A 25,212-nucleotide genomic window follows, 5' to 3' on the forward strand; every position below is an offset into this window, starting at 1 on the left:
GCTAAGTTAGCGTGAAAACCGTCAACTAGAGCTTTACCAAACGTAAGCCATCGTCTATCCAGTAAAGCAACCTGAACAGGTACATTCATTCCTCCACGGAATAGTCCCTGCACACGATCTGTACAGCACCAAGTTGTACATAATTATACTTGCCATTTGCCCGTTTGGCAAGATTTCGAACCTTTTGTAGCCACTCGTCATTCGAGAGCACTAATTCTCCCTCTTGAGATTGGGACAAAGCTACACAAACAGGTTTTTCGTGTACATCTTCCAAGCCTTCAGCTTTAAATAACCACTTAGAACGTTTCTCAAAACCCTCTCTAGGTGTTAACCTCGGAATTACCCAATTGTCAGGGTTACCCGAGTGATCCTCGTAATTAGATGATGAACTAATTACCGAGTTAGGATGATCATCTTCATTTCTAATTGGGATAAGATCATCCTCATCACCAATACCGTTATTCCTAGGATATTCATTAAGACTACTAGTCCGTTGCATGAATATACCTACGCGTTGAAGATTTGAAGACTGTTCCTCAAAAGTCATATCTTTTGAGTCATCCTCTGAAGAAACTGAATCATCAGAGTAGTCCGAAATTAATTCATAAACCTCATCATCAGAATCAATTTCATATCCCCAAACTGGCCCAAATTCAGAAGTTTGGCTTTCCGCGTTGACTTCCAAAAATCTTACCGCAGCCTTCTTCTTTCCCTTATGAGGGCATTTATCCGTAAAATGATTTTTGTCACCACAAATCCAGTAACAATTACAATCTTTTACGTTTTTGCCAGATGGGCAGGTAGCACAAAACTTACGCGCTCCGCGTTCCTTAGCGTTAAGTCTACCTTTCCTTGTTCGCCTAATAAACCTTCCATGATCCGGAAGATTTCGTTTATTAGTAACAGGTCGTTTTACCATATTACGAAAACATTTCGGCTTACTAAGATAAAGGATATTAAAGTCCATTTGAAACAAAGTTTCAAATTCTTTTATGTTTTTATTTCAATTTTTTATATTTAAATTAAAAATTAAAGAAATAAAACTTAAAAAAAAAGAATTAGACAAAGGATATTTGTCTTTATATGATAAAGTAATCAATTTTTTTAGTGTTTCTGTTTTGAAACTCTTGGATGGGTTTTACTTTTTCAGCAAAGAATGGTAGCCCCAGTTCCCAAATTTGATCAATCAAGCCAGTGAAGAATCGGGCAGTACCCAAAAAGAGAGAAAAAATAGTAGCTTGAGAGCTATGGTTGATGCGGTGATCTCATTTGTGGTGAACAAGATTGGGGATTATCTTATCCAAGAACCTGTGCACTTCCAAGGAGTGAGGAAAGAAGTGGAGTCGCTAAAGAATGAATTGGAATGGATGCAATGTTTCCTCAAGGATGCAGAAAGAAAACAAGTTTATGATGTTATTATAAGGAAGTGGGTATCAGATATTAGAGACGTCGCTTATGATATTGAGGATGTCTTGGATACATTTATGCTCAAAAGGAGGAGAATTTCTGTTTACATCAAGAAGTTCAGTATCTTCAACAAAGGAGAAAAGGCTGTCAATCAGCACAACATAGGCAAGAAGATCCAAGAGATCAGACAGAAACTTGGTGATATTTCTCGGAAACGTGAACAGTACCGCCTTGAGGATTTTGGTAACAAGGGTGAAGGAAAGGTAGATGCTTTTTACAGATTGAAGGAACTGAGAAGAGCCACCTCCTTTGTAGTAGATGACCATGTTGTTGGCTTTGAGGATGATGCTGAGAAATTGTTGGCTAAACTTCTTGGCGGGGGGCCGCGGAGAGGTGTGATTTCTATTTTTGGTATGGGTGGTTTAGGTAAAACAACTCTTGCTAAAAAGCTTTACCACAACTATGATGCCAAGAATAAGTTTCAACATCGAGCTTGGGTTTCAGTCTCTCAAGATTACAAAACTCAAGATATTCTTCGAAGGATTATAAAATTTTCCCACATCATGCTTGAAAGGGAGGATGAAGAATCTTCAAGAAGTAAGAAGATGAGTGCAGAAGAGTTGGAGCAAGAGCAACGGCAGATCAAAGAACGTCAATATAAGGAGTTGGAGAAGATGAGTCAAGAAGATTTGGAGCGGAATCTTCGAAACTCTTTGATTGGACGCTCATACTTGCTAGTGATCGATGATGTATGGCATAAAGAAGCTTGGGAGAGCTTGAAAAGAGCGTTTCCTGATAACAATAATGGTAGTAGAGTCATTATTACCACCCGTATCAGAGAAGTTGCTGAACGTTCGGACGAAAAAGTTCATGTCCATGAGCTTCGATTTCTAAACCCAAGTGAAAGTTGGAAGCTTTTTTGTGATAAAGCCTTTCAAAACTCAAATGCGGATAAGGATTAAAGAATTTGGGAAGAGAAATGGTGGAGAAATGTAGAGGCTTACCACTTGCCATAGTTGTATTGGGAGGCCTGTTGTCAACGAAAAAAGCCACATGAATGGCGGAGGGTACATCATCACATTTGGCAACATCTAAGGGACGATTCAATTCAGATCTCCTTTCTGTTGGCTTTAAGTTTTAATCCTTTGAATTGAAGTTATGTTTTCTCTACCTAAGTCTTTTTCCAGAGGATTATGAAATCCATGTGGAGAAACTAATTCGATTACTAATTGCAGAGGGTTTTATACAAGAAAATGAAGGACAAATGATGGAAGAAGTGGCTGAGAGTCATTTGAAACAGTTGATTAATAGAAGTTTGGTGCAAATAGAGAAAAGATGCTGGGGGCGGATTGCCACATGTCGGGTTCATGATCTTTTGCGTGATCTTGCTATTCAGAAAGCAAAGGAATCAAACTTCGCATGCTATTCGGTCTTATTATCTTGTCGAAGACAAGCTGTTTATTCAAAGGTTGGAAGACATTTGTGGTTTCAATACTATAATCAGTTGTCGCGTTCCTTTCTCTTCTTAACCAAAAGTGGGAAAAATCACTTAAATTAACACAGCACTTACCACCCCTTTTCACCAAATTCAGATTACTCAGAGTGCTCGATGTTGAGGGTTCTATGAGAAAGGATTTAACACCGCAAAATACAAGAAGCTTACCTGAAGAGATTGGAAAGTTGATCCACTTGAAATATTTGGGGCTAAGGAATGCAAATATATATAATTTTCCATCATCCTTTGTCAACTTGAAGAGGCTGCAAACTCTTGACATATATGGTATTGGGTGGATTTTTTATGAAATACCAATTGAGATTTGTAAGTTGCAGGAATTGAAACATCTAATTGGAAACTTTCAAGGATCATTGCCGGTAGACAATTTGACAAACCTTCAAACTCTCAAGTGCATAAATATTAGATGTTGGAGTAAAATTAATCCTGAAAAGTTGGGTTATCTTCGGGAGCTGCGGATCCAATCGGGTTTGGCATTTTCAAAGGAGTTTGATTTGGAACCAATAGGCAAACTGAAAAGTCTTCAAATGTTATCAGTTACGCTGCCGGTGTCGTCTGATAAATCTTTTGCTTCATGGCAGGCACTTGCTCATTGCACATGTCTTGTAGATTTGAGATTAGGTGGGGACATAAAGAAACTACCAAGAAACATGGAGGAACTCTTACGAAATCTTGAATGTTTAACATTATCAGGTATATTTCTCATAGATGATCCAATGGCCCTGTTGGAGAATTTGCCAAACCTAATGGTTCTTGGGTTAAACTTCGTTTCCTGTAGTGAAGAAAGAATAATATGCTCGGCAAATGGTTTCCCTCGCCTTGAAATTCTACAATTTGATTTCTATGAATTGGAGGAGTGGCAAGTACATGAACATTCAATGCCAATGCTTAGAGGCTTGAAGATTCCAGAGATCCCCAAGTTCATAATTCCAGAAAGAGTAAGATCAATCTCGCCCCTAACTGAATGGGAATGTGCAGTTGGCAGGGTAACTATTAATAACTCAAGCTACTTTCAACCCTGATTATTGTGTAAGTGTAAATCAATTTCCTTTCAATTTTCTCTTTTCAGGTTTTTTCCTTCATTTCTTTTTACAACAGAGTTCCTTGTTTTCTATATGCACTACTTTTCTTGCATAATGGTTTGTCTCCAAATGAAGTTGTTATTTTCAATTGTTAAATGCATGCTACTTGCAAATGATATGATATATGCTATTTATAGCTAGCTGATAGTAAATAGCTTTTACAAATGGTGACCATTTAAAAATGTGCTATCCCCTATACTTACCAATTCTTAAGACTTTTTGCACCTTTCGATTTCTCTGAATTAGACCCTTCATGTCATTGAAAGATGCCCCCTTCTTCAACATCTTTCTTTGCCAATTCCTTGAGACGATTTGCTTTCTTTCTCATCTCCAATGTTTCATCTTCATTATTCATGACTGCATACACCGCCTTCTTGATCTTATGCCTCTCTATCAAAGGCGATTCATCTGTTGCCCAAACCTTCCAAAACTCATTGCCTATGGGACAACCCAAAAAAGGGCCAAGTGACCATTATTCTTATGGTTTCTTTGACTAAAAGAGGGAGTAGCATGATGAACACTTTAAACCAAGATCTTGAAATTGGTCATAATTTGATATCAATTAACAACTTTGTTATCTTAACCAGGAATTTGTGGTGCAAAATTTATGTTGGATCGTTTTAGTGAATTACATATGAAATTGAGTGTGGGAAATTAAAAATTAAATTTAATAATTTAATATGGAGAGAAATTTGTTATTAAAAAATTTGGCCTTAAAAGCCAATAAATGTCGAGGCCCGTATAAGGTGGACAACCCAAGTTACCCAACACCAACTTCCTCTATTTTAATTTTTATCTACAATATGAATCGAATGAGGCGTATGGTTGGCATCATAATATTCATGTTCGTTGGAGCTATATTAATATTTAATTATTTTAATAATTATTGAAAATATTCATATGTTTATTATTAAACTAAGGGATGAGTAATATGACTAATTATTTGAATAATTAATTAGAGCATCTTTAATGGTACTCTTTATTTTAAATACTATAAAAAACATCTTTATTGATTTTTAAATATAAAGAACAAAATTTTTATTCAAATCTAATAGACTCTTTAAAATTTAGGAAAAAGAATATGTTTTTTTTAAAAAGAAACTTAATAGGAAAGATAAATCATAAATAAAATACATAAAAACTTACAATTTATTATTTAAAACTTGAATAAAGAGTGAAATTTAACTCTTTAAATGTGAAGAGTCAAACTCACACTTTAATTTATATTTAAAAAATAAAGAATCTGATGGACTCTTGTTTCTATGAATAAACTCTTTATAATAAAGAGTTTAGGTCATATAAAGAGATGATGCTCTTTATTTTAAAGAGTACATTTCGTATCAATAAAGAACATCTTCATTAATTTTTAAATTTTAAGAACAAATTTTTTATTCAAATCCAATAAACTCTTTAAATTTTAGGGTAGAGAATATGTTTTTTCAAAAAAGAAACTTAATAAAAGAGATAAATAATAAATAAAACGTATAAAAACTTATAATTTATTATTTAAAATTATGATAAAGAGTAAAATTTAACTCTCTAGATGTAGAGAGTCAAACTTACTCTTTAATTTATATTTAAAAAATAAATAGTTTGTTAGACTCTCGTTTTTATGAATAAACTCCTTATAATAAAAAGCTTGAGTTATATAAAGATTTATATCCTTTGGAGATGTTCTAACACCTATATTTTGAGAGTAAATGTTATTCATGTTAATCTAAGGGCAAAATGATAATTTTATCAGGTCAGATACTTTTATTGTCAATTAACTGAAGTACTGAACCCGGAGGTGGTAGTTCTCTTTTTATTAACTGATCCCGGAGTTTTCTATAGAAAAAGCATCCTCATTGCTGTTTATAAGACATACTCCAAGTATCTTTGCGAAACATTGTTGATCGTTTTTCATGGCTTAACATATATGTACAATATGAAGCAGGTATTGACACAGGTCAATTACAACATAGAGAGAGAGAGAGAAACTGACAGTAGCTCCCTCATGCTGGAATCTCTCAATTTTGTAGTTGAAAGCTCTGACCAGGATTTGCTGCTGGACGTGCCATCCAACAGCTCATTCCCGCAGGCAGAGCTCCTTCACCCAGCTCCAAGTTTTGGCCAACAGGCTAGTACTAGTAGTAGATCAGTTTATCCAAATCCTGCCCGACCATAATAGCGTTTGCCAAAAGGTTACTTGATTGCCAGGTATGAACCTTCAACCAGATCCTCTGACTGGGATCCACATACTTTGCATGCCAAATGGCAAATACTAAAACATCAGTGAAAGAGGTTTGCTGGTTGCACTATTTTCCCCTTGACCTTTTTTAATATGAAATGCTCAGAGATAATGGGTAGGTTTTTTTGTATAGGTTGACAACAGATTGTAATATATAGCTCAAAAATGCAGTCGAGGTGGTAATTTTCAGAATTATGTATGCAAAACTCTTGCAAAGTAACTTTTGCGTCAATCCTTTTGTTTGCTTGCTATATTTTTGCTCACTTTTTCCATGTGAAGAAAATATTTATAGCTTTTTGGGATGCATATGGAGTTGACATTTGGTGAGAATTTATGCCTTATGGAGAATACCAGCACAGTTAGTTCTAAATTGTCTCTGTAGTGAGTTGAAGAAAATGCTAGGCAATCCTAATGCAAGTTTATGAGTATTCCCGCTTCATCTTTCTAAGGTGCTTCAAAGCATCAAGATCTACATTGCAGCAAAGAATGGGAAATCTTGACTTCTAGAGTATTCCTATCTCAATCTCAATTTAACATCTACTGCCTAGAATATGATAGATATGATGGGACGTTTAAATAGTTATTCTATAAATTTCCTTGATTCAAGGGCAAAGAATAATGTAAGTACCACTTACCTGTTTCTTCTTCAATTGAAGCTCTGAGGCTTGACTTTACACAAAATAACTCCAACCAACAACGCTGCTTTAAAGAAACCAAATTAAACATACACGGAGCTCATATAAGAAACAACAGTAGTTAAATATCAAGTTTTAGACCTAAAATTCCTGTGCATATTTTTCTTCATGTCCCCAAACTACTAACTTTACAAGTCATATGAAGCTTCCCAAATCCCAGACATACGAAATTAGTAAACCACAAGAAGTATCTCCAAGTGCAAATTTAAAAGTTCAAAATGTTCCAAATCCTTCTCCAATCTGTAATGGGTCACCAGCCATCAAAGCTTGCAGCGTTTAAAAAAACAAATTCACCGTCAAAGTCTCTAATTTTCTCTGTTTCTTTTGCTTCCTAAATGCAGTTTCCCAAAAGCGCAAATGTCCATCCAAAACCAATTTTCTGTTTCCTACAATGAACATTTCTACATAACTGTGCAGTAAACAGACAATAAATTGGTTTTTATCTTTTACTGAACAAACTACCTTTTTAACAACTATCTATGGGAAAGTCATGCCACGGCTCTTTGCTACATCTAAGATACTTCTATTCTCAAGACTACTGTCACAATCAGATTTCGCTGCCAGCATCTTCAACACATCCAAAGGGGTGATATTCCTGTGATTCTTTCCCAAGTCTGGTTCCTTCCCAGCATTTTCTCCCGGCTGCCCACTAATTGAAACAGACAGAGCACGCACCCCCTGATTTGTTCTCTCTGTTCGACATGAATTATAAGTACTTGGACCAACATACCTAAACTTGTTAATATCGCCCATGTTCTTTCTATCTACATTTAAATCTCCCTCAGCATTTCTTGTATTATATTCTAAACCTTCCCTGAACCCTAAATCCCTATCAAACACTTCAGTTTCTAACTCCAAAGCCTCAGTTGTAAAGTCCAGCTTCCTTTTCACCGAACTTCCTTCACTAATTTGATTTCTTCGTTCAAGCTTCTGATCTTCTGGTTCTTTCCCTCCATTGATCTCATTCCCTTCTTGACCTGTGTAAGTCAGTACATCTGAGTTATCCAAGTCATCATCGTAACCCCCAGATGCCACAATACTCGCAGCAAGAAACTTTCCTTTATGCTTGACATAATCAATACCACCCTCAGTTGGGTGGTGAAGACCAATAATATTGAGCTTTATCCTGTAATGAAACTCATCACCAACTTCAACTCCAGGAACAGACCCAATGATTTTATTGATATCATTGATATATTTCCCTTTGTTTTTGAGAATTCTTGCTGCTAGATAATCAATTCTCTTACCACTGTTTTGCCCATTCACCTTTGCTTCTTCTTCTTGCAACAACTTCCTACAGACACCTTGGAAAAGGTGCAATGTTTCCCTCACTTTGTGTAGAGCGCCAGTAACATCATTGTAAGCGCCCTTACGCATTGAAGGAAGGAGGTTCACATCAAAAGTAAGAGATCTATGATCCACTTGAAATTTTTTATTTTCCCCATCATTTACAAGAGAATCTTCCTCATCCCAAACCACTAACGGAACCATAGCTTGATCTGCCTCTCCAACTGATGATAAATTCTTCTTATTGAGTGGCCCTCTAGAGCTCTCTGCTTCATTCTTTCTTGTGAAAGCAGATTCACAGACTAGCAGCATATCATGCTTCTTACTTTTGCTTTCACCAGTAACAACGCTTTCACTAGTAACAACAGCGCGATTACATTTGAAGGCGCCTTTCCCCTGTCTCCAAGGACAATTTTGGGATGCCATGAGACCATGCACAATAACCAAATTCGATGCTACTAGTGAATAATCAGGATCTTCCTCTGTGAATTGATTACCACTTCCTAAAAAATCTGAACAATTCCTATCAAATTGTTTATCCTCTGCATGAAACACAATATCCCTCACCGAATTTTCCTCCAAAACTCCAACATCCTTGTTGCTTGATTTTGAACCAACCTTATGGTCAAACCTATATTGTTCAGTCCCTCGTGGAGATGTAATGATATTTTTTCCAGCATCTTCCTCAGCAACCTTCACAATGCTCTTAGATGAAGTTCCAAACTCATCATGTTTCTTCACTCCCATGGTTGCATGTTCTGTAAGATTGGATAGATCTTGATCACAGATGATTCTAGAAACATCACCATACTCCTCCATTTGTTTCACATCAGTCTCCACAGTCCCTCTCAACGACCTTTCTTCAGTAACAAAATTCTCTTCATCCAAACTCTTCAAAGAAACAATCACTTTGCATAACTCTTCCTTACCAATACATGGAGCATTTGGCCCACAAATTGGAGGAAAGTCTCTTATCGCTGAAACTCTTCTCCTAGGTGGATAAATTTTAGTTACTGAATTCTCCTCACTGATACTTGGAACAGCAATTCGCCGGTTAGGTGGCAACAATGCCTTCAGACCACTTTCCAGGGACATCTCTTTCTTTGAGGCACAAATATCTGCCCCATTCAAATGCTTTGACCCACTAGAGATTTTGCATTCTAACGGTTTTAAATTTTCAGATTCTGGAAACAAAGCTCCTTCAGGATCAACACTCACCAATTCAGGCCTCTCCAAATGATTAGATGAGTGCACAAGATTATCTGCCTCAGGGCAAACTCTACCAACAACAGTATCTCTATTGGGTGTCTGCAAGACAAACCGTCCACAACCTGGAGGAAAATCCCGAACAGCAGAAGCTCTCTGCCGCTTATACTTGGGTAAACCACTCGGAGAAGCACAATGACCATTTTCCATTGGCAACATTCCTTATCTCTCCTCAGAACGACTACCATTACTCAATGAAACCACTCTTGCGGACTCCATATGCAGCAAATTGTCCATAACCCCCATCCCAAACTCGTAAATGATTCAATTGAAAACAATCTGAAAACCAAACGTTATCATCGTTAACTCTGTCCATAACTACACAGAATTTAAAGACTCAAAAATCAGTTTTCAACATATCAGCAAAAGTGTAGTCAGATTATCATATTATGAGTATTTTCACTCTCCAGAAAGCAACTACATGCAAAGAAAATTTACAAAAAACCTAAAGTTAAAAAAGTTAGAAATTAAGGAACCATATAATGAACCATCAATGTTTCATATTATCTAATTTACATAATTTTTCCTCATTTTCCCAATAACCAAACGAGAATGGAAGCAAATCTAGGAAGAACCAAGACACACAACACCACCAAAATTTCTTAACGCTGAATGACTCTCCTTGCTCCCTTAAAGGCAAACTAACGAACACACAACAATCNCACGATTCCTTTCTGTACAAACATGCATTTCTGCATCAGGTTTGAGGTATCAGTTCTTCCAATTATATAATCTTAAGTAGTTGCACTCACTCTAGAACACAAATCATGAAATTCCACAAATTTGTGCATCTTGAAGACTTCTGTCCGCTGTAATATTCTTTTCTATATTTTCTCTTTCTCTTCTTTCACAGTTTCACTTGTCTAAGAAGGAAGTCATTTCCTAATTGTTGTAGTTGTATAATCAGCTTCAATCCACATAAACACATTCCAAGAAGTCTATATGCAACAATCAGCAATATCAAGGAATCATCGCTTTAACATGCAAAGAGAAATGTGTAAAAAGAAGTTACAAATGTTTCTACTTATCAGTATTTATCCAAAATCCAGGTCCAAAATAAAATGGATTTTTCAACATCACAGTTATGATTATTCCATTTGTAAGTAATGAAAGCATAACATATGTCCCAACCAAATGATAAGAAGAAACACAAAAATTTAGGAAAAATCAACAGCACATTACGACTTAGGAAGAGTTCATTTAAAATACTGATAATAGAAAGTAATTAAGTTAGAGAACCAACAACAACCACATGCTTAGCAATTTACACAAGAATAAAGAAACATACAGTATCCTCAGACGTTTCAGCCGTCCAATTTGAGGAGGAATTGGCCCCGTAAGTTTGTTGTTGTGGAGATCCCTGCCAATCAAATCATTTTTAGAAATAATAAATGAATAACTAAGGAACTCTAAAACTATTATAATCAGCCAAATATTCAAAAGGATTTCCACTTTAGTCTTTTCACTCCACATGTCAAAAAGGGAAATCTTTCATTTTAGTAGGACTATTAATCATTAAGACGGAGTTCTCCAAGTGTTACAATACTCTCACATGACTCAAATGGGATTTACTTATAACTTGAAGAGAATCAACAACAACCACATGCTTAGCTACAGATAACATCATTTGCAAATGTAATTAACAGCAGAATACCTAGCCATGATACAATATTATAACGAACAGAACACACACCAATTAACTAATTATCTAGTTAATTCAGGCAACAATTTCCCAGATACCAGAGCTACAAGAAGCAATGTTAAAACATGTGATAAAGCATATACATGCATAACACAGAACACTAGATAAATGGATCTTTTCTTTAGGTAAAAAAGAAAGATTGGGATATTAGTAAAAGTGTAACACTGCCAAGTTGTCTCAGGACATAAAGCTCATTTGCTCAAAAATAGCTGGTCTTCTCTACATGACTAACAGATCAGGAACAGTCACAAACAACCATACAGTTCAGAAATAAATGTGCATGTAACATTGCCTATGCTTAACAGGGATGGAGGCAACAATTTCGAAATTAAATCCATTCAGGTTCTTCGGAACATCTCCAAATACAATATAAAGAATTTCACAACCACATTGTGAACACACCTCAAAGACACATAGAGTAAACGTGATACACTCCAGAGCTCATTCAGAAGAAAAAACTTAAACAAATCAAAATGGAATAGGAAAAACTTACAGTCTTGTTAACTCCAACAAATTGGTAACAGCAATTGGGAAAGGCCCAACAATTGATACTGCATAAACTTCCCTGCAAAAAGTAATAACCATAACGGTGAAGGTCAATTCTTCAATCTTAATTCTTAAACAATCTCATTTCAATCTATCAAAAAACCATTCCACAATATCAATTCTTGTTATCTTTCATTGGTATACTAAATTCAACACAGTAATCTCAATGCAAGTACACAGTATTGCTACAAAGGAATTCATCTCGCTCTGAAATCTTATGTAAGTAAACTAACTCAAAGGAAACAAAGCCATGCACTTACAACTCAGTGACAACCCTGTAATCTCCCTGAGTGGAGCAAGTGACACCAGACCACGGTGGCAGATCGCCATCGCCGCAGGGATCATCTCCAACCCAAGCATACACCACTCTCCATCCAAGCGATGCTTTAATCTCATTTAAAGCTTTAACTACAAACCCAAAAATTAAAAAATCAACAACAAATCAGCTTATATCAATCAGACCAGATCTCACAAAAACAACAGTTTATCCACAATGTAACAACAAAAGCGATTTAAAAGAAATGAAAGGCAGGTGAAACGAATCCTTTAAATAAACAAACTAAACCCAGGATTTAAAATGTTGAGTAGAGTGTTAGACACATACGTACCATCTCTCTTGAGAGTTTTGGAGTGAGCGAGTGATAAAAGAGATAAAATACAAATCAGAAACAGTGAGCGTTGAGAGGGCATTTTCAAAAGCCCAGATTTGGCAAGCAATCACCCCTTTGCTTCGATTAAACTCCAACAACCCAACCTCAATCACTTCACTCCTTTTCGGATCTTTCCGTGTTTTCTCAGTAGTCACTCCAATCTCTCTATTAATCAATGTCAATGTTACTGAGAAATTAACAGTTTGGAGACAGGGTACTTGAATTACCAACTTGATTGTGTTTACCCACCTATATATATTTTAATGAACCTCATACTGGTCAAATTCTGTAACGACGATGGTAAATACGGGCATGTGGCCCTATGGGCTAATTACGTACCACCCCCGGAGGTTTGGCTTATAACACTTTCCCCAATTTTGGCAAACTAATGCCGTCACCTTTCAATGATGTTTTTCTAAATTAAATGTAATGGTCCAAGGGAAGGAAACAATATTTTAGATAAAACCTTGATTTTTTTTTTTTTAAATTGTTAGAATTTTTTAATGTAAAAAAATTAGTCATTCGACTTAACCATTAATCGTTTATTTAACATGTTCTTTAAACTGGAGACCACCTTATTAGTGGTCAAGGTAAATCGAACTTAAAGATCTATTGAATAATATATTTAAGAATTCTAATTAATTACTTGATCAGCCAATAGTGATTAATTGCTTATAAGTTATACCATTAGATTTAATTAATGGAACCATCATTTGAGGATGAACATTAATGCGTTACAAATGTTTTACACCAAATCTTAGGGATAGCAATTAATAAACTCTTAGTAAATATTAGGTTATAGAGATTGTTGGTTAGTTAAAATTGCCCCATGAGGTTAGATTAAATTAACAAAAATCTCCTACCATTAAGATTTATATGTTAAAATAAATTATAATAGGATGATTAGAAAAATTTTCATCAACTCACAAAATTGTAAATTTTAATGATTCTGTGACCGTTTACTAACAAAATAGAAATTTTTATGAAATATACTATTTCGAAGGGATACCATTTTGACTCATGGGAATTTGGTATTTAACGTGGTTTTTTCGTTTTGCTTTTATTTCCTTATGACCTCTTTTCTTGCTTTCTTGTTAAGTGGAAGCGGCGTCGGTGCAAGTGTTGATGCTAAACTATATGGGAAGAATAAGTCTATCCTTACAAAGAACTCTACAAAGAAGCTTGCAAAGTGAAGAAAAAAACAAAGGAAAAACGGAAAAAGAGAAAGAGAGAGAGAGAGAGAAATGATGAAGATGAAGGGTGAAGGTTAACTTTGTATGCCTCCTTTGTAGGCTTCTTTGTAAGACTAGCACTGCTGATATGGGAAAGTGTTAAGAAGTGAGACTTTGAGTTTTAAAAGAAAGCTCTAACTTCGTCTAACAAAACACTGTGTGAAGTGGACAATGCACAATAATAGTTAGTTTTAATTTGCATATTAGCTGGATAAGTGATAATCATGTGTTGCAATTTTTTAGGATAGTGGATGTTTATCTTTTTGTTTCTTGCTAGTGTTAGCTAAATAATAGCCAGATTAGGTGACGTAAAGTGTATTTTTGTTTTGTTTTCTCCTATATAATGGAGCTCTTTTGTTATGAATGAACAAATCAGTTTTTCATCTATCATTCTCTGAAAAACTTGAACATGGTATCAGAGCTTTAAGTGTTCTTTCGGGACCTTAATCAATTGTATTTTTGTTCTTGAAACACTTTCAAACAAAATTTCCACCTATTCAAAAAGTCACAACAACGACATGGCCAATACATCTGGACCATCAATGCTTGCTACACCGATTTTCTCCGGGAAACACTACACGCATTAGGCTAAAAGAATGAAGATTATGCTCAAGGCAAATGGCTTGTGGGATATTGTCTGTGATGGTTACAAAGAATTGGAAGATGATGTCGAGTACACAAGTGCACAAAAGAAGGAGAACAAGGAAAAATCTCAAGAAAATTCAAGAGCTCTTGCCTTTATCCAAAGCGGGGTGAACAAGGCCATATTCTCAAGAATTCTAATTAAGGAAGAAGCCAAAACAGTTTGGGAGGTGCTTCAACTTGAATTTGAAGGGTTAGATAAGGTGAAATCAGCCAAGTTGGTGACTTTGAGAAGGGAGTTTGACAGGTTAAGGATGCAGGAGACTGATAGTGTGAAGGAATATGTCAACAAAGTCCAAGAACTTCTGAGTCAGATGAAGATTCATGGTAAGGAGTATCCAAAGAAGCAAGTAGTGCTGAAAATACTTGCAAGTTTACCTCCCATATTCGATTTGAAGGTGGATGCTATTGAAGAATCCAAAGATTTAGACACTCTAACCATCAATGAGCTTGTTGGCTCTCTACAAGCCAGTGAGCAAAGGGCTGTAGGAAGAATGGAGGGAAGCACAGAGGGTGCGTTTCAGGCCAAGCAACGAAAGAAATGGGATGCTGATGATACGAAGGAGGGAAAACGTAAATTTCCTCCTTGTCCTATCTGTAGAAAGACGAATCATGCTGAAAAGAACTGTTGGGTGAAAAACAAGTCTAAGATTCAGTGTTTTAAGTGCAAGGGACACGGTCACAAGGCCAAAAGTTGTAATAAGCCGATGGTCAATCAGTTAGATACATAGCTGGATGTCGAGGAAGCTAATGTGGCCGAGGAGGAACTTGGAGAGAACATGTTCATGGTCATAGGTAGAAGACAAGATAAGTCAGATTGGCTTATAGATAGTATTGAAGATATATCAGTTTAAGCTCTAGTCAGCTCCAATCAAGCACATCAGTTTGACTTCCAGCTTAACATACTAATTTGTAGAATTGGTTAAAGTTGTTGTGTTAGTTTATTGGTGTAATAGTTTGTTACGGTTAACCATAGTTAGTACCTAATTAAAGTGTACTCCATTCATTTGTAATTTTTCCAGATCTTGAATGAAATTCTTCTTCATTGAACTCTTTGTAGAAAAGTTATTATGGTATCAGAGCTCTAGGTCTCGATCTTCAAATCAGAGGAAGAAGATGGTTGAATTTGTTCATCAATCTTGGTCGACCTTGTTTTGATTCAAATGCTCCAGGTTAGTAAGCTGGAAATTAGCTCCTATCAGCTGGAATTAAGTTGAAATCTAAGTCGAAAATAGCTTCTTTTCAAGTCAAAATTTGTTGGATTTGTTTTACGGCAAGTTTTGTTTGTTTCAAATTGACTGTCAATTACAAATTGGAATCTTCCTCTTGTTTCTTCCAAAGCTTAAAATTGTGAGTTGCAGAGGTTCTTTCCTTCAAAATGACAAATACTAGTTTTCTTATAGATCCAAATTCCCCACTATACATACACTCTTCAGACACACCTGGTACAATGCTAGTGACAAAGCAACTCATAGGTACAGAAAATTATGGTATTTGGAGTAGGGCTATGACAGTTTCACTACAAGCCAAGAACAAATTAGGTAGATGGAACATGCAAGAAGCCATCAGATTCGATTTTAGGTGTATAATGGGAGAGATGTAATTCTCTTGTCTTAGCTTGGCTTTTTAACACAGTTTCGAAAGAAATCTTCAATGGAATTGTGTATTCCACCAGTGTACATCAAGTATGGCTGGATTTGCAGGAGCAATACCACAAGGTGAGTGGAACTAGGATTCATGGAATTCACCGGGAGATTGGCAATCACACACAGGGCACTATGTCAGTGGCGATTTATTATAATAAGTTGAAGGCATTATGGGATGAGCTGAGTTCTATGATCAGTTTACCACCACCGGACAGTGAATCAGCCAAGGCATACCTAGAACACTTAAAACAACAAAGGCTGTTGTAGTTCTTAATGGGGCTTAATGATACATATTCAATGGTAAGGAGTCAGATACTTTTTATGTCTCCATTACCTTTAGTTAAACAAGCTTACTCGATTGTCAATCAATATGAGAGTCAGAGGTTTTTGGTGGGAGCTAATACTGGATTAGATGTGACAACTGCTTTATATGCACAACATACACAGAAGAATTCTAAGTACAAAGGCAAAAAACCCTATACTGAATGTGACTTATGTCATTTGCCAGGTCACAAATGAGACACCTGTTATAAAATACATGGGTATCTAGCTGACTTTAAAGGAAAGATGAACAGATCCAAGGGAAATCATCTGCTAATCAAGCACAATCATAGTCTATTGTCCAAGCGCCTACTGTCTCTATTGATTCTGAGAAGGATTCACTTGGAACAATCCTCTTAGCTAAGCAATATTCATAGCTTCTTCAACTGCTTAGCAAAAAAAATGTGTCAGCCTCAGCAAATGTAGCAAGTATTGCCACATCCACATCCACTTCTCTTCTTTCTTGTTACAATGACACTGAAAATTGGATAATAGACTCAAGGGCAACATACCACATGACCAGTAGATTGTCTAGGTTGAAATCTCCTGTCGACATGGATTCTAGCCCACACATTTATGTTGGCCTACCTAATGGTACAAAAACTAGGATTAGGCACACTAGTTTTGTTCGTTTGGATGAAAGAAGTAGTTTGGATCATGTTCTGCATTTGCTTGATTTCAAGCATAACCTGTTTTCAGTTTCCAAATTCACTGCCTCTAATAACTGTGCTGTTACATTCTACCTTGATTTTTGCTTAATCTAGGACCTCTGGAGTGGCAAGTTGAAAGGGATTGGTAGACAAAGCCAAGGCCTGTATTTCCATGCTCCTTGTACACAATCCATTCTACAAAATTTTGACATTCCTACACTGGCCAAAATGATTTCTACTAATAATGTTTGTAATTCAGTAATGAATAATGTTTCCAGTTTTACTTCACAAAATGTTTCTCTTAATTCATTTACAGATTTCCATGTTTGGCATCAAAGGTTGAGACATGTACCAAATTTAGTTTTTAAACAAATGTTGAAAACCTTACCAGTTGATGATTCTTTTCATTGTACAGTTTGTCCATTAGCAAAACAAACTCGAATTCCTTTTCCATTAAGCAAAAACATTTCAAACAATGCTTTTGATCTTTTACATTTGGATGTATGAGGACCTTATAAAATACCTACTTTTGGCAATGCTAGATATTTTTTCACAATTGTGGATGATTGCACAAGGATTACTTGGCTATTTTTAATGCAATTCAAATCTGATGTTTTTCAAGTGTTCGAACAGTTTTTAACTATGGTCCAAAATCAATATCTTGTGACTCCCAAATGTCTTAGATCAGATAATGGGTTAGAGTTTTTCAATAAAAATTGCCAAGAGTTGTTGCAAAAGTTAGGTATTCACCATCAAAGCTCTTGTGCTTACTCTCCACAACAAAATGGTGTTGTGGAAAGAAAGCATCGAAAGAAAGCATAGACATATCTTACAAGTGGCCAGGGCATTGAAGTTCCAATCCAATTTACCACATTCACTTTGGGGTCATTGTGTTAAAACAACCATTTATTTGATTAATAGATTTCCCACCATAGTGTTGCAAGGTCTTTCTCCTTTTGAATTTTTTTTTGGCAATTCTCCTTTATTAGCACACTTGAAAGTATTTGGTTGTTTTGCTTATTCTACAATTCTTCCTCCTAAGGATAAATTTTCTCCAAGATCCACCCCATGTGTGTTTGTAGGATATTCTTTAGAAAAGAAAGGTTATTTACTGTACAATTTGGATACACGTGCTATTTAGGTTACTAGAGATGTTGTCTTTTATGAGCATGTCTTTCCATTCAAATTACCCACTACTAGTAAGACTGTTTTTCCCTCAGACACTTTCTTAGAAACTGACTCATTTGAACCCTATCCGTAATCTGGACAGTTCTCTACTCCAATCATAGAACCAGATGTGCCCTCTAGTTTAGCACCTATAGTAGACTCCTCTACTACACCAACCAGCCTTAATCCTGCACCTGATTCTGCCAACCTAGAAGCACCTCCTCCTGTATCTTTAAGAAAATCACAAAGAATCTCTAAACCACCCATTTGGACTACAAATTTTCACTGTCCTACACTTCCCTCTTCCTCACAAACTCATCTAGTCAAGTATCCAATTTCGGATTGCCTTTCCTATGACCATCTTTCAACTCAATAACAAGTTTATCTTAGCAAAATGTCCACTTTGACTGAACCTACTAGTTTTTTTCAAGCTTCCAAAGATCCTAATTGGATTGAAGCTATGTACAAGGAGATCAAAGCCTTAGAAGACAATCACACTTGGTCCTTGGTTCCTTTGCCTCTTGATAGGCATCCAATTGGATGTAAGTGGGTGTACAAATTGAAATATAATGCTGATGGAACCTTAGAGAGGTATAAGGCTAGATTAGTAGCCAAGAGTTATATACAACAAGCAGGGATTGATTATGAGGAAATATTTTCCCTTGTTGTGAAAATGGTAACAGTGAGAACTATTTTATCTCTTGCTTCCATCTATGATTGGCCATTGTATTATCTTGGTGCATATAATGCTTTCTTACAAGGGGATTTAACTAAGGACATTTATATGACTTTGCCTCAAGGATTTCATAAGCCTACTGCCCCAAACATTGTCTGCAAACTGAACAAGTCATTATATGGCTTAAAACAGGCTTCGAGCGCCTAGAATTTTAAGCTTACTACAGCCTTAGTTCAAGGAGGTTTCTCTCAATCTAAGTCTAATTATTCTTTATTTGTTAAGAAGCATGATACTCAAATGGTGGTAGTTTTAGTCTATGTAGATGATATAGTAATCACGGGCAGTAGTTCAGAGTTAATAGCTCATACCAAGAAATTGCTTCATTCTCATTTCAAGCTTAAAGATTTAGGTCCATTAAGATACTTCCTTGGTTTACAGGTAGCAAGATCAGCTAAGGGCATCACTGTTGGCAAAGAAAGTATGCTTTAGAATTAATTTCCACTACTGGTTTATCTGGAGCTAGGCCTTCTTTTATTCCTCTTGATCAGCATAAAAAATTTACTTCATTAGGTTATGACAAACAGTTTTCTATTTCCGGGGATCCTCTACTGCCTGATGCTACCATTTTTCAACAACTCATTGGAAAGCTTCTTTACTTGTGTATGACACGTCCATATTTGAGCTATTCAGTTAGTTTATTAAGCCAATTCATGCATGCTCCTAATGTGTCTCATATGCAGGCTGCCTTGAAGATTGTTAAGTATATTAAACATGCTCATGGTTTGGGGTTATTTTTCCCATCTGATAACACAGTTCAGCTTAATGCTTACTGTGATTCAGATTGGGCCTCCTGTTTGATTACTCGGCGATCAATTACTGGTTTTTGTGTATTTTTGGGAAGTCTCTTTTGTCTTGGAAGTCTAAGAAGCAAGCTACAGTCTCAAGGTCTTCTTTAGAGGCAAAATACAGGGCCATGGCTTCTAAGAAGCAAGCTACAGTCTCAAGGTCTTCTTTAGAGGCAGAATACAGGGCCATGGCTTCTGCTGTATGTGAAATTGTTTGGCTCTAGCAATTATTTTATGATCTTGGTTTTCCTAGTTCAGCTCCTATCCTTCTTTTTTGCGATAACCAAACAGCCTTGCATATAGCCTCTAATCCCATGTTTCATGAACGTACCAAGCCTATTGACATTGATTGTCATATTGTTTGTGAGAAGATACAAGCTGGTCTTATTCAGACTAAATATGTTCCTAGTAATGAGCAAAGGGCTGATATCCTTACTAAATCTCTTGGCAGTCATTTACATTATCATTTCCTTTCCAAGATGGGAGTGCTTAATCTTTATCACTCACCACCTTGAGGGGGGGTCTTGAAGATATATCAGTTTAAGCTCCAATCAGCTCCAGTCTAGCACATCAGTTTGACTTCCAGCTTAGCATACTAATTTGTAGAATTGGTTAAAGTTGTTGTGTCAGTTTACTGGTGTAATAGTTTGTTACGGTTAACCATAATTAGTTGAGCTGAGTTAGTACTTAAGTAAAGTGTACTCCATTCATTTGTAATTTTTCCAGATCTTAAATGAAATTCTTCTTCATTGAACTCTCTGTAGAAAAGTTAATAGACATCTGATGTACGAGTCATATGACTTTTGATTCAACATTGTTTGACGATTTGGATACCATGGATAGACCTCTCATCACCATTGGGAGTGGTGAAGAACTGCAAGCAGAAGGCAGGGGACCATAGTTGTTCAAACTGACCAAGGAAAGAGGGTGATCAGGAACGTACTGTATGTGCCAGGGATTGATCAAAATCTATTAAGTGTTTCATAGATGATGAGGAATGGGTATATACTGATTTTCAAAGATAAATCTTGTACCATTCTTGATCCAATGGAAAGGGTGCTCGTTAAAGCTGTCGAGGTAAACAATAGTTTTCCTTTGTCATCAAATTTGGCCCGAGAAACTGCATTCTGGTAGAGTAGACCTTGCTAAATTGTGGCATAAGCGTTTTAGGCATTGTGACATGAAGAAATTACATCATATGAGCGAAGAAAAATTGGTGTTAGGTCTGCCAGTGTTGAAGGCTAGTGGAGTGATTGATGAGCTAGAAACATTGGCCAAGGAAAATTCTATGGATGAATCGTTTATTGAGGAGCTCAATGCTAACCAATTGTCTTATGAAAGGCCAAGTAATATGACCAGAAAAAGCATTTGTGAACCTTATCAGCTTGGAAAGATGAAGCAGAAGTCGTTTCCTAAGAACAAAGCTTGGAGAGCAAGTGAAAAGCTTGGGCTTGTGCACTTTGATTTGTGTGGACCCATGAACAACGTCCTTGAATAATAATCGCTATTTTATTTTGTTTATTGATTACTATTCTAGGATGTGCTAGGTATACTTTCTAAGCCGGAAGAATGAAGTGTTCGAAGTCTTCAAGAAGTTCAAGGCATTGGCTGAAACTCAGACTGGGTGCACTTGGAAGAAGATTCGTTTAGATAATGGTCGGGAATATATCAATTTTGAGTTCAACAAGTTCTATGACGAATTTGGGATAGAGCATTAGCTCACAGTGCCATACACTCTGCAGCAAAACGGGGTGGCTGAGAGCAAGAATCGGACTATCATGGAGATGGCCTGATGTATGTTGCTAGAAAAGAATATGCCAAAGTCTTATTGGGCAAAGGCAATGAACACGACAATTTTCCTACAAAATAGGATGTCAATAGTAGCTATCAAGGGGAAGACACCATATGAAGCATGGCATGATGAAAAGGCTTCAGTCCAAGATCTGAAGGTATTTGGTTCTGTGTGCTATTATCACATTCTAGATGAGAAGAGAGATAAACTAAGTCAGAAGGAAGAGAATGGTATACTTGTTGGTTACAGTGATCATAGTCAAGCTTACCAGGTACACAATCCTCAGGAAAACAAATTAATTGTGAGTCGGGATGTGATTGTAGCTAAAGATGAAGCATGGTCTTGGGATAAACAAGGTTCAGCAAAACAGGAACCATGTAACTATTGGCTGGAAGAACTATGGCCAGCTCATGAATCTGAAGTTGATGAAGAACCAGGAGAACATGGGCTAGATACACCGAATGATTTCGACCAGGAAAATGAAGATCCTCCTCCTCTAAGGTACAGATCAATTGTTGAAATTTATGAGAGAAGTTTAGTGATGTTTGAAGTGCGTACCACCTTTGAAGATACAGCTCAAGACAAAGAATGGCAGCAAGCCATGTTAGAGGAGATGAGGATGATTGAGCAAAATGGCACATGGGAGCTAGTGGATAGGCCAGTCCACAAAAAGCCAATTGGTGTCAAGTGGGTCTTCAAAATAAAGAAGAACCCGGATGGCTCTGTGAACAAATACAAGGCCAGATTAGTGGTGAAGGGTTATGCACAGAAGGAAGGTATTGATTTTTCAAAAACCTTTGCACATGTTGTAAGGTTGGATACGATAAGGCTTCTTATTGCATTAGCTGCTATGAAAGGGTGGTTAATTCATCAGCTAGATATGAAGTCAGCCTTCCTAAATGGCTATCTTGAGGAAGAAATTTTTGTTGAGTAGCCAGAGGGGTTCGAGGTAGCCGGGCAAGAAGAAAAAGTTTACAAGCTTACTAAAGCTTTGTACGGGTTGAAGCAAGCACCACGAGCCTAGTACAATTGGATTGATTCCTATTTGACCAGAAACACTTCAAGAGGAGCCAAAATGATGCAACACTTTATGTCTTTAAGCAAGAAAATGGAGCAGAACTTATTGTGTCACTTTATGTCTTATATCACTATATGTTGATGACACAGTTGAATAGGGTGCAGAGTAGAGTGTATGAGACTGTCTTTTTTCAGTAGATAATATACTATTGTGTGCTCCTACTGGGGCTGAGAAAACTACTATTGTTGTGCATACCATACTTCAGTAGTTGGCATTGAGTCGGAACCCAGATGGTTCGTTCAACCATAGCAACTATAAGATTGTCTATGTGGCACTGATGAATGCTCTTGTTGAAGCTGTCGGTAATCTTTCTAATCGTTTGCAGGTATATGATGTCAAGGTGAGGGAGCTAAGCGGAGACCAGAAACTCACGCGCCAACAAATTGAAGAAACACAAATAATTGTGACCACTCTTGAGAAGTGGGATATCGTTACCAGAAAATCAGCGGATCGAACCTACACGCAGCTTGTGAAACTGCTCATCATTGATGAAATTCATTTACTTCATGATAATGGAGGGCCTGCGCTTGAAAGTATTGTTGCCAAGACTGTTAGGCAAATTGAAACCACAAAAGAGCATATTCGGTTGGTTGGGTTTGTTGGAGTTAGGCCTAACTTCTCACCCAAAAGACCTTATCGAGTGAGATGATTGTCCACTCTTATAAACCTATTGGCTTGAGCGTGCCTAGTCGATATGGGATCTCCAATACTCCCTCTCACGATTAAGCCAATACTCCCTCTCACGATCAAGCCCATATGATCCACTTGCCTATGAATGGAGGTAGTTCGGCAGCCCACCACTGGTCAATCACTCAGCTCAAAAAGGGTTGACTCTGATACCACTTGTTGGAGTTGGGCCTAACTCCTCACCCAAAAGACATTATTTAGTGGGAGGATTGCCCACTCTTATAAACATATTGGCTTGAGCGTGCCTAATTGGGATCTCCTATAGGGTTGTCGACTGCACTCCCCAATTATGAAGATTTGGCTTTATTTTTACGAGTGGATTTGGGAAAAGGGTTGTTCCACTTCAACAATAGTTATAGACCTGTCCCTCTTTCTTAACGGTATATTGGGATCGCAGTCGAGAACCCGCTGCAAAGGTTCCCGTTGATGAATCATTAGTGTTATGAAAAGGTTATGGCAGTTGATGGAAAGCATCAAGTTCTTATTTTCGTCCACTCCACGAAGGAAACAGCAAAAAGAGCTTGTGCAATATGAGATGCCGCACTTGAGAATGATACCCTTGGTAGCTTCTTGGAGGAAAGGGTCAGCCGTGGGATTCTCCAAAGTCACACAGATATTGTCAAAAGCAATGATATTAAAGACCTTTTACCTTATGGTTTTGCAGTTCATCACGCTGGGATGACAAGGGGTGACCGTGAATTTGTTGAGGATCTTTTTGGTGATGGACATGTGCAGGTGTTGGTTTCCACTGCAACTCTTGCTTGGGAGGTGAACTTGTCTGCTCATACAGTGATCATTAAGGGAACCCAGATTTACAATCCGAGAAAGGGTCAAAAGCAATTTTTTGTTTCAACTAACTTAGGTTATATTTGTATCTTTTATAGTATTTTCATACAATTATTCTTCATACTTGCTGCGTTGCTTATCAACAATGGAANGTCTATTGAAAATAGAATATCTAGAGTATTATTTTGGTACATAAACATTAATATTCATTAAGGAACGGAAATAAACAATTTAATTACACTGATGTAGGTTTGCCATGGGTAGCAGAAGCACAAGCTTGTACGCAAGATTCAGATTGCAAGGATATGTGTGAGGGCCACGGCAAGCCAGTCTGCGAAACTATTTCTAGAGCTTGTTTCTGCACTAAACTTAATATTCCTGGAGTTTAATAATTAGCAAGAAGGCTTTTCTCCTCACTGCACTTCACTCAAAAACTAATATTTATGTCTCTCCAAACAAATTGATATTTGTTTTATGTATTCCAACATATTCTAAAGAATAAAAATTCTTTTTGATTAATTTAATTTACCATTTTCTGCTGAGTAAAATTATCATATTTCTCTCTCATTCTAGCTGGAGTTTATAAACACATGAAATCCCATCTCCAACTGAGACCACTCTCCCGATCTCATCCACTTGAAAATTCGTATAAAAGTTGGTAATTCGACTTTTTACTCCATTCCAGATTTATGAAGGAAATCAAGGTGTTATTTTATAGTATCTAAAAAGCAGTGGTGGACACATTATTTTTGCTTGGGGAGCCTCCGTAGCTCTGCCATTGTTTACCAATCAACTAGTGAAAACTTTTAAAAAACCATCAAACCTTGAGCAAAGAAAATAATACAATATTAAGAAACTAAAAAGAAAAAATACAATAACACAATACTTTCTACTTGAATAAATTTATAAGAAGCAAAACCTTGAGTAAATGTTTTGCAAATAACGTCTAATTCACGTACAAGGAAACACAAGAAAATTTTTACGTGAAAAAACATATTCAATGGGAAGAAAGCAAAAAAAAAAAAAAAAAACCTTAAACTTAAACCCTAAACCCAAATCTTGAACTAATTTGCTTTCAATTCAAATTCTTCTCTTATCAATTGATGTTATTGATGTCTTATCAAAATTTGTAATGAAATTGGAAGAGAAGAAGCAAGGGCCAAATGGAAAAAAGAGTTGAGTTATATCATTTTTAAAGTTATGTTTTATATGATTATGTTCTTTAAAAAATTAAATAGTAAACAATTCTGTTTGCTTTTAACACTGTATTGTCCTGGTCAAAGTTCAATGAATGATTCAAATTCAATTATAA

General features: G+C 36.5%; 5 protein-coding genes across 5 annotated transcripts; 3 read left to right on the forward strand and 2 right to left on the reverse strand.

The window, feature by feature from the left end:
- Positions 1-1,247: 1,247 nt before the first annotated feature.
- Positions 1,248-2,369, forward strand: LOC116117309 (disease resistance protein RPP13-like). Its single transcript, XM_031403345.1, has one exon. The coding sequence runs from the start codon at positions 1,248-1,250 to the stop codon at positions 2,367-2,369; it is 1,122 nt and encodes a 373-aa protein (XP_031259205.1).
- A 3,628-nt stretch (positions 2,370-5,997) lies between these two features.
- LOC116117347 lies at positions 5,998-9,791 on the reverse strand. Its single transcript, XM_031403394.1, has one exon. It carries the CDS (start codon positions 9,637-9,639, stop codon positions 7,405-7,407), a length of 2,235 nt encoding a protein of 744 aa, XP_031259254.1. The 5' UTR covers positions 9,640-9,791; the 3' UTR covers positions 5,998-7,404.
- An 893-nt stretch (positions 9,792-10,684) lies between these two features.
- Positions 10,685-12,638, reverse strand: LOC116117352 (receptor-like protein kinase HSL1). The gene is made up of 4 exons (XM_031403400.1): positions 12,337-12,638; positions 11,989-12,136; positions 11,676-11,747; positions 10,685-10,840 (listed from the first exon to the last, which is right to left on the reverse strand). Exons 1-4 carry the CDS (start codon positions 12,416-12,418, stop codon positions 10,711-10,713), a joined length of 432 nt encoding a protein of 143 aa, XP_031259260.1. The 5' UTR covers positions 12,419-12,638; the 3' UTR covers positions 10,685-10,710.
- Positions 12,639-14,206: 1,568 nt separating this feature from the next.
- On the forward strand, positions 14,207-14,983 carry LOC116117310. The gene has a single exon (XM_031403348.1). It carries the CDS (start codon positions 14,207-14,209, stop codon positions 14,981-14,983), a length of 777 nt encoding a protein of 258 aa, XP_031259208.1.
- Positions 14,984-19,009: 4,026 nt separating this feature from the next.
- On the forward strand, positions 19,010-20,072 carry LOC116117311 (uncharacterized mitochondrial protein AtMg00810-like). Its single transcript, XM_031403349.1, has 4 exons — positions 19,010-19,190; positions 19,283-19,472; positions 19,553-19,757; positions 19,929-20,072. Exons 1-4 carry the CDS (start codon positions 19,010-19,012, stop codon positions 20,070-20,072), a joined length of 720 nt encoding a protein of 239 aa, XP_031259209.1.
- Positions 20,073-25,212: the final 5,140 nt, after the last annotated feature.

Source organism: Pistacia vera, unplaced genomic scaffold (assembly GCF_008641045.1).
Source record: "Pistacia vera cultivar Batoury unplaced genomic scaffold, PisVer_v2 Contig804, whole genome shotgun sequence".
NCBI classification, from domain to species: domain Eukaryota; kingdom Viridiplantae; phylum Streptophyta; class Magnoliopsida; order Sapindales; family Anacardiaceae; genus Pistacia; species Pistacia vera.

Excerpts from the sequence above, each read along its gene's own strand:
- LOC116117309 (XM_031403345.1), top strand. The coding sequence starts at position 1,248 with ATGGTTGATGCGGTGATCTCATTTGTGGTGAACAAGATTGGGGATTAT.
- LOC116117347 (XM_031403394.1), bottom strand. The coding sequence starts at position 9,639 with ATGTTGCCAATGGAAAATGGTCATTGTGCTTCTCCGAGTGGTTTACCC.
- LOC116117352 (XM_031403400.1), bottom strand. The coding sequence starts at position 12,418 with ATGCCCTCTCAACGCTCACTGTTTCTGATTTGTATTTTATCTCTTTTA. Across the intron at positions 12,137-12,336 it reads CAAAACTCTCAAGAGAGATG|TTAAAGCTTTAAATGAGATT; the intron begins GTACGTATGTGT and ends TTGGGTTTGTAG. Across the intron at positions 10,841-11,675 it reads TTGTTGGAGTTAACAAGACT|GGATCTCCACAACAACAAAC; the intron begins GTAAGTTTTTCC and ends TTTGATTGGCAG.
- LOC116117310 (XM_031403348.1), top strand. The coding sequence starts at position 14,207 with ATGAAGATTATGCTCAAGGCAAATGGCTTGTGGGATATTGTCTGTGAT.
- LOC116117311 (XM_031403349.1), top strand. The coding sequence starts at position 19,010 with ATGGTGGTAGTTTTAGTCTATGTAGATGATATAGTAATCACGGGCAGT. Across the intron at positions 19,191-19,282 it reads CATCACTGTTGGCAAAGAAA|GTTATGACAAACAGTTTTCT; the intron begins GTATGCTTTAGA and ends TTACTTCATTAG. Across the intron at positions 19,473-19,552 it reads GCTGCCTTGAAGATTGTTAA|ATTGGGCCTCCTGTTTGATT; the intron begins GTATATTAAACA and ends ACTGTGATTCAG.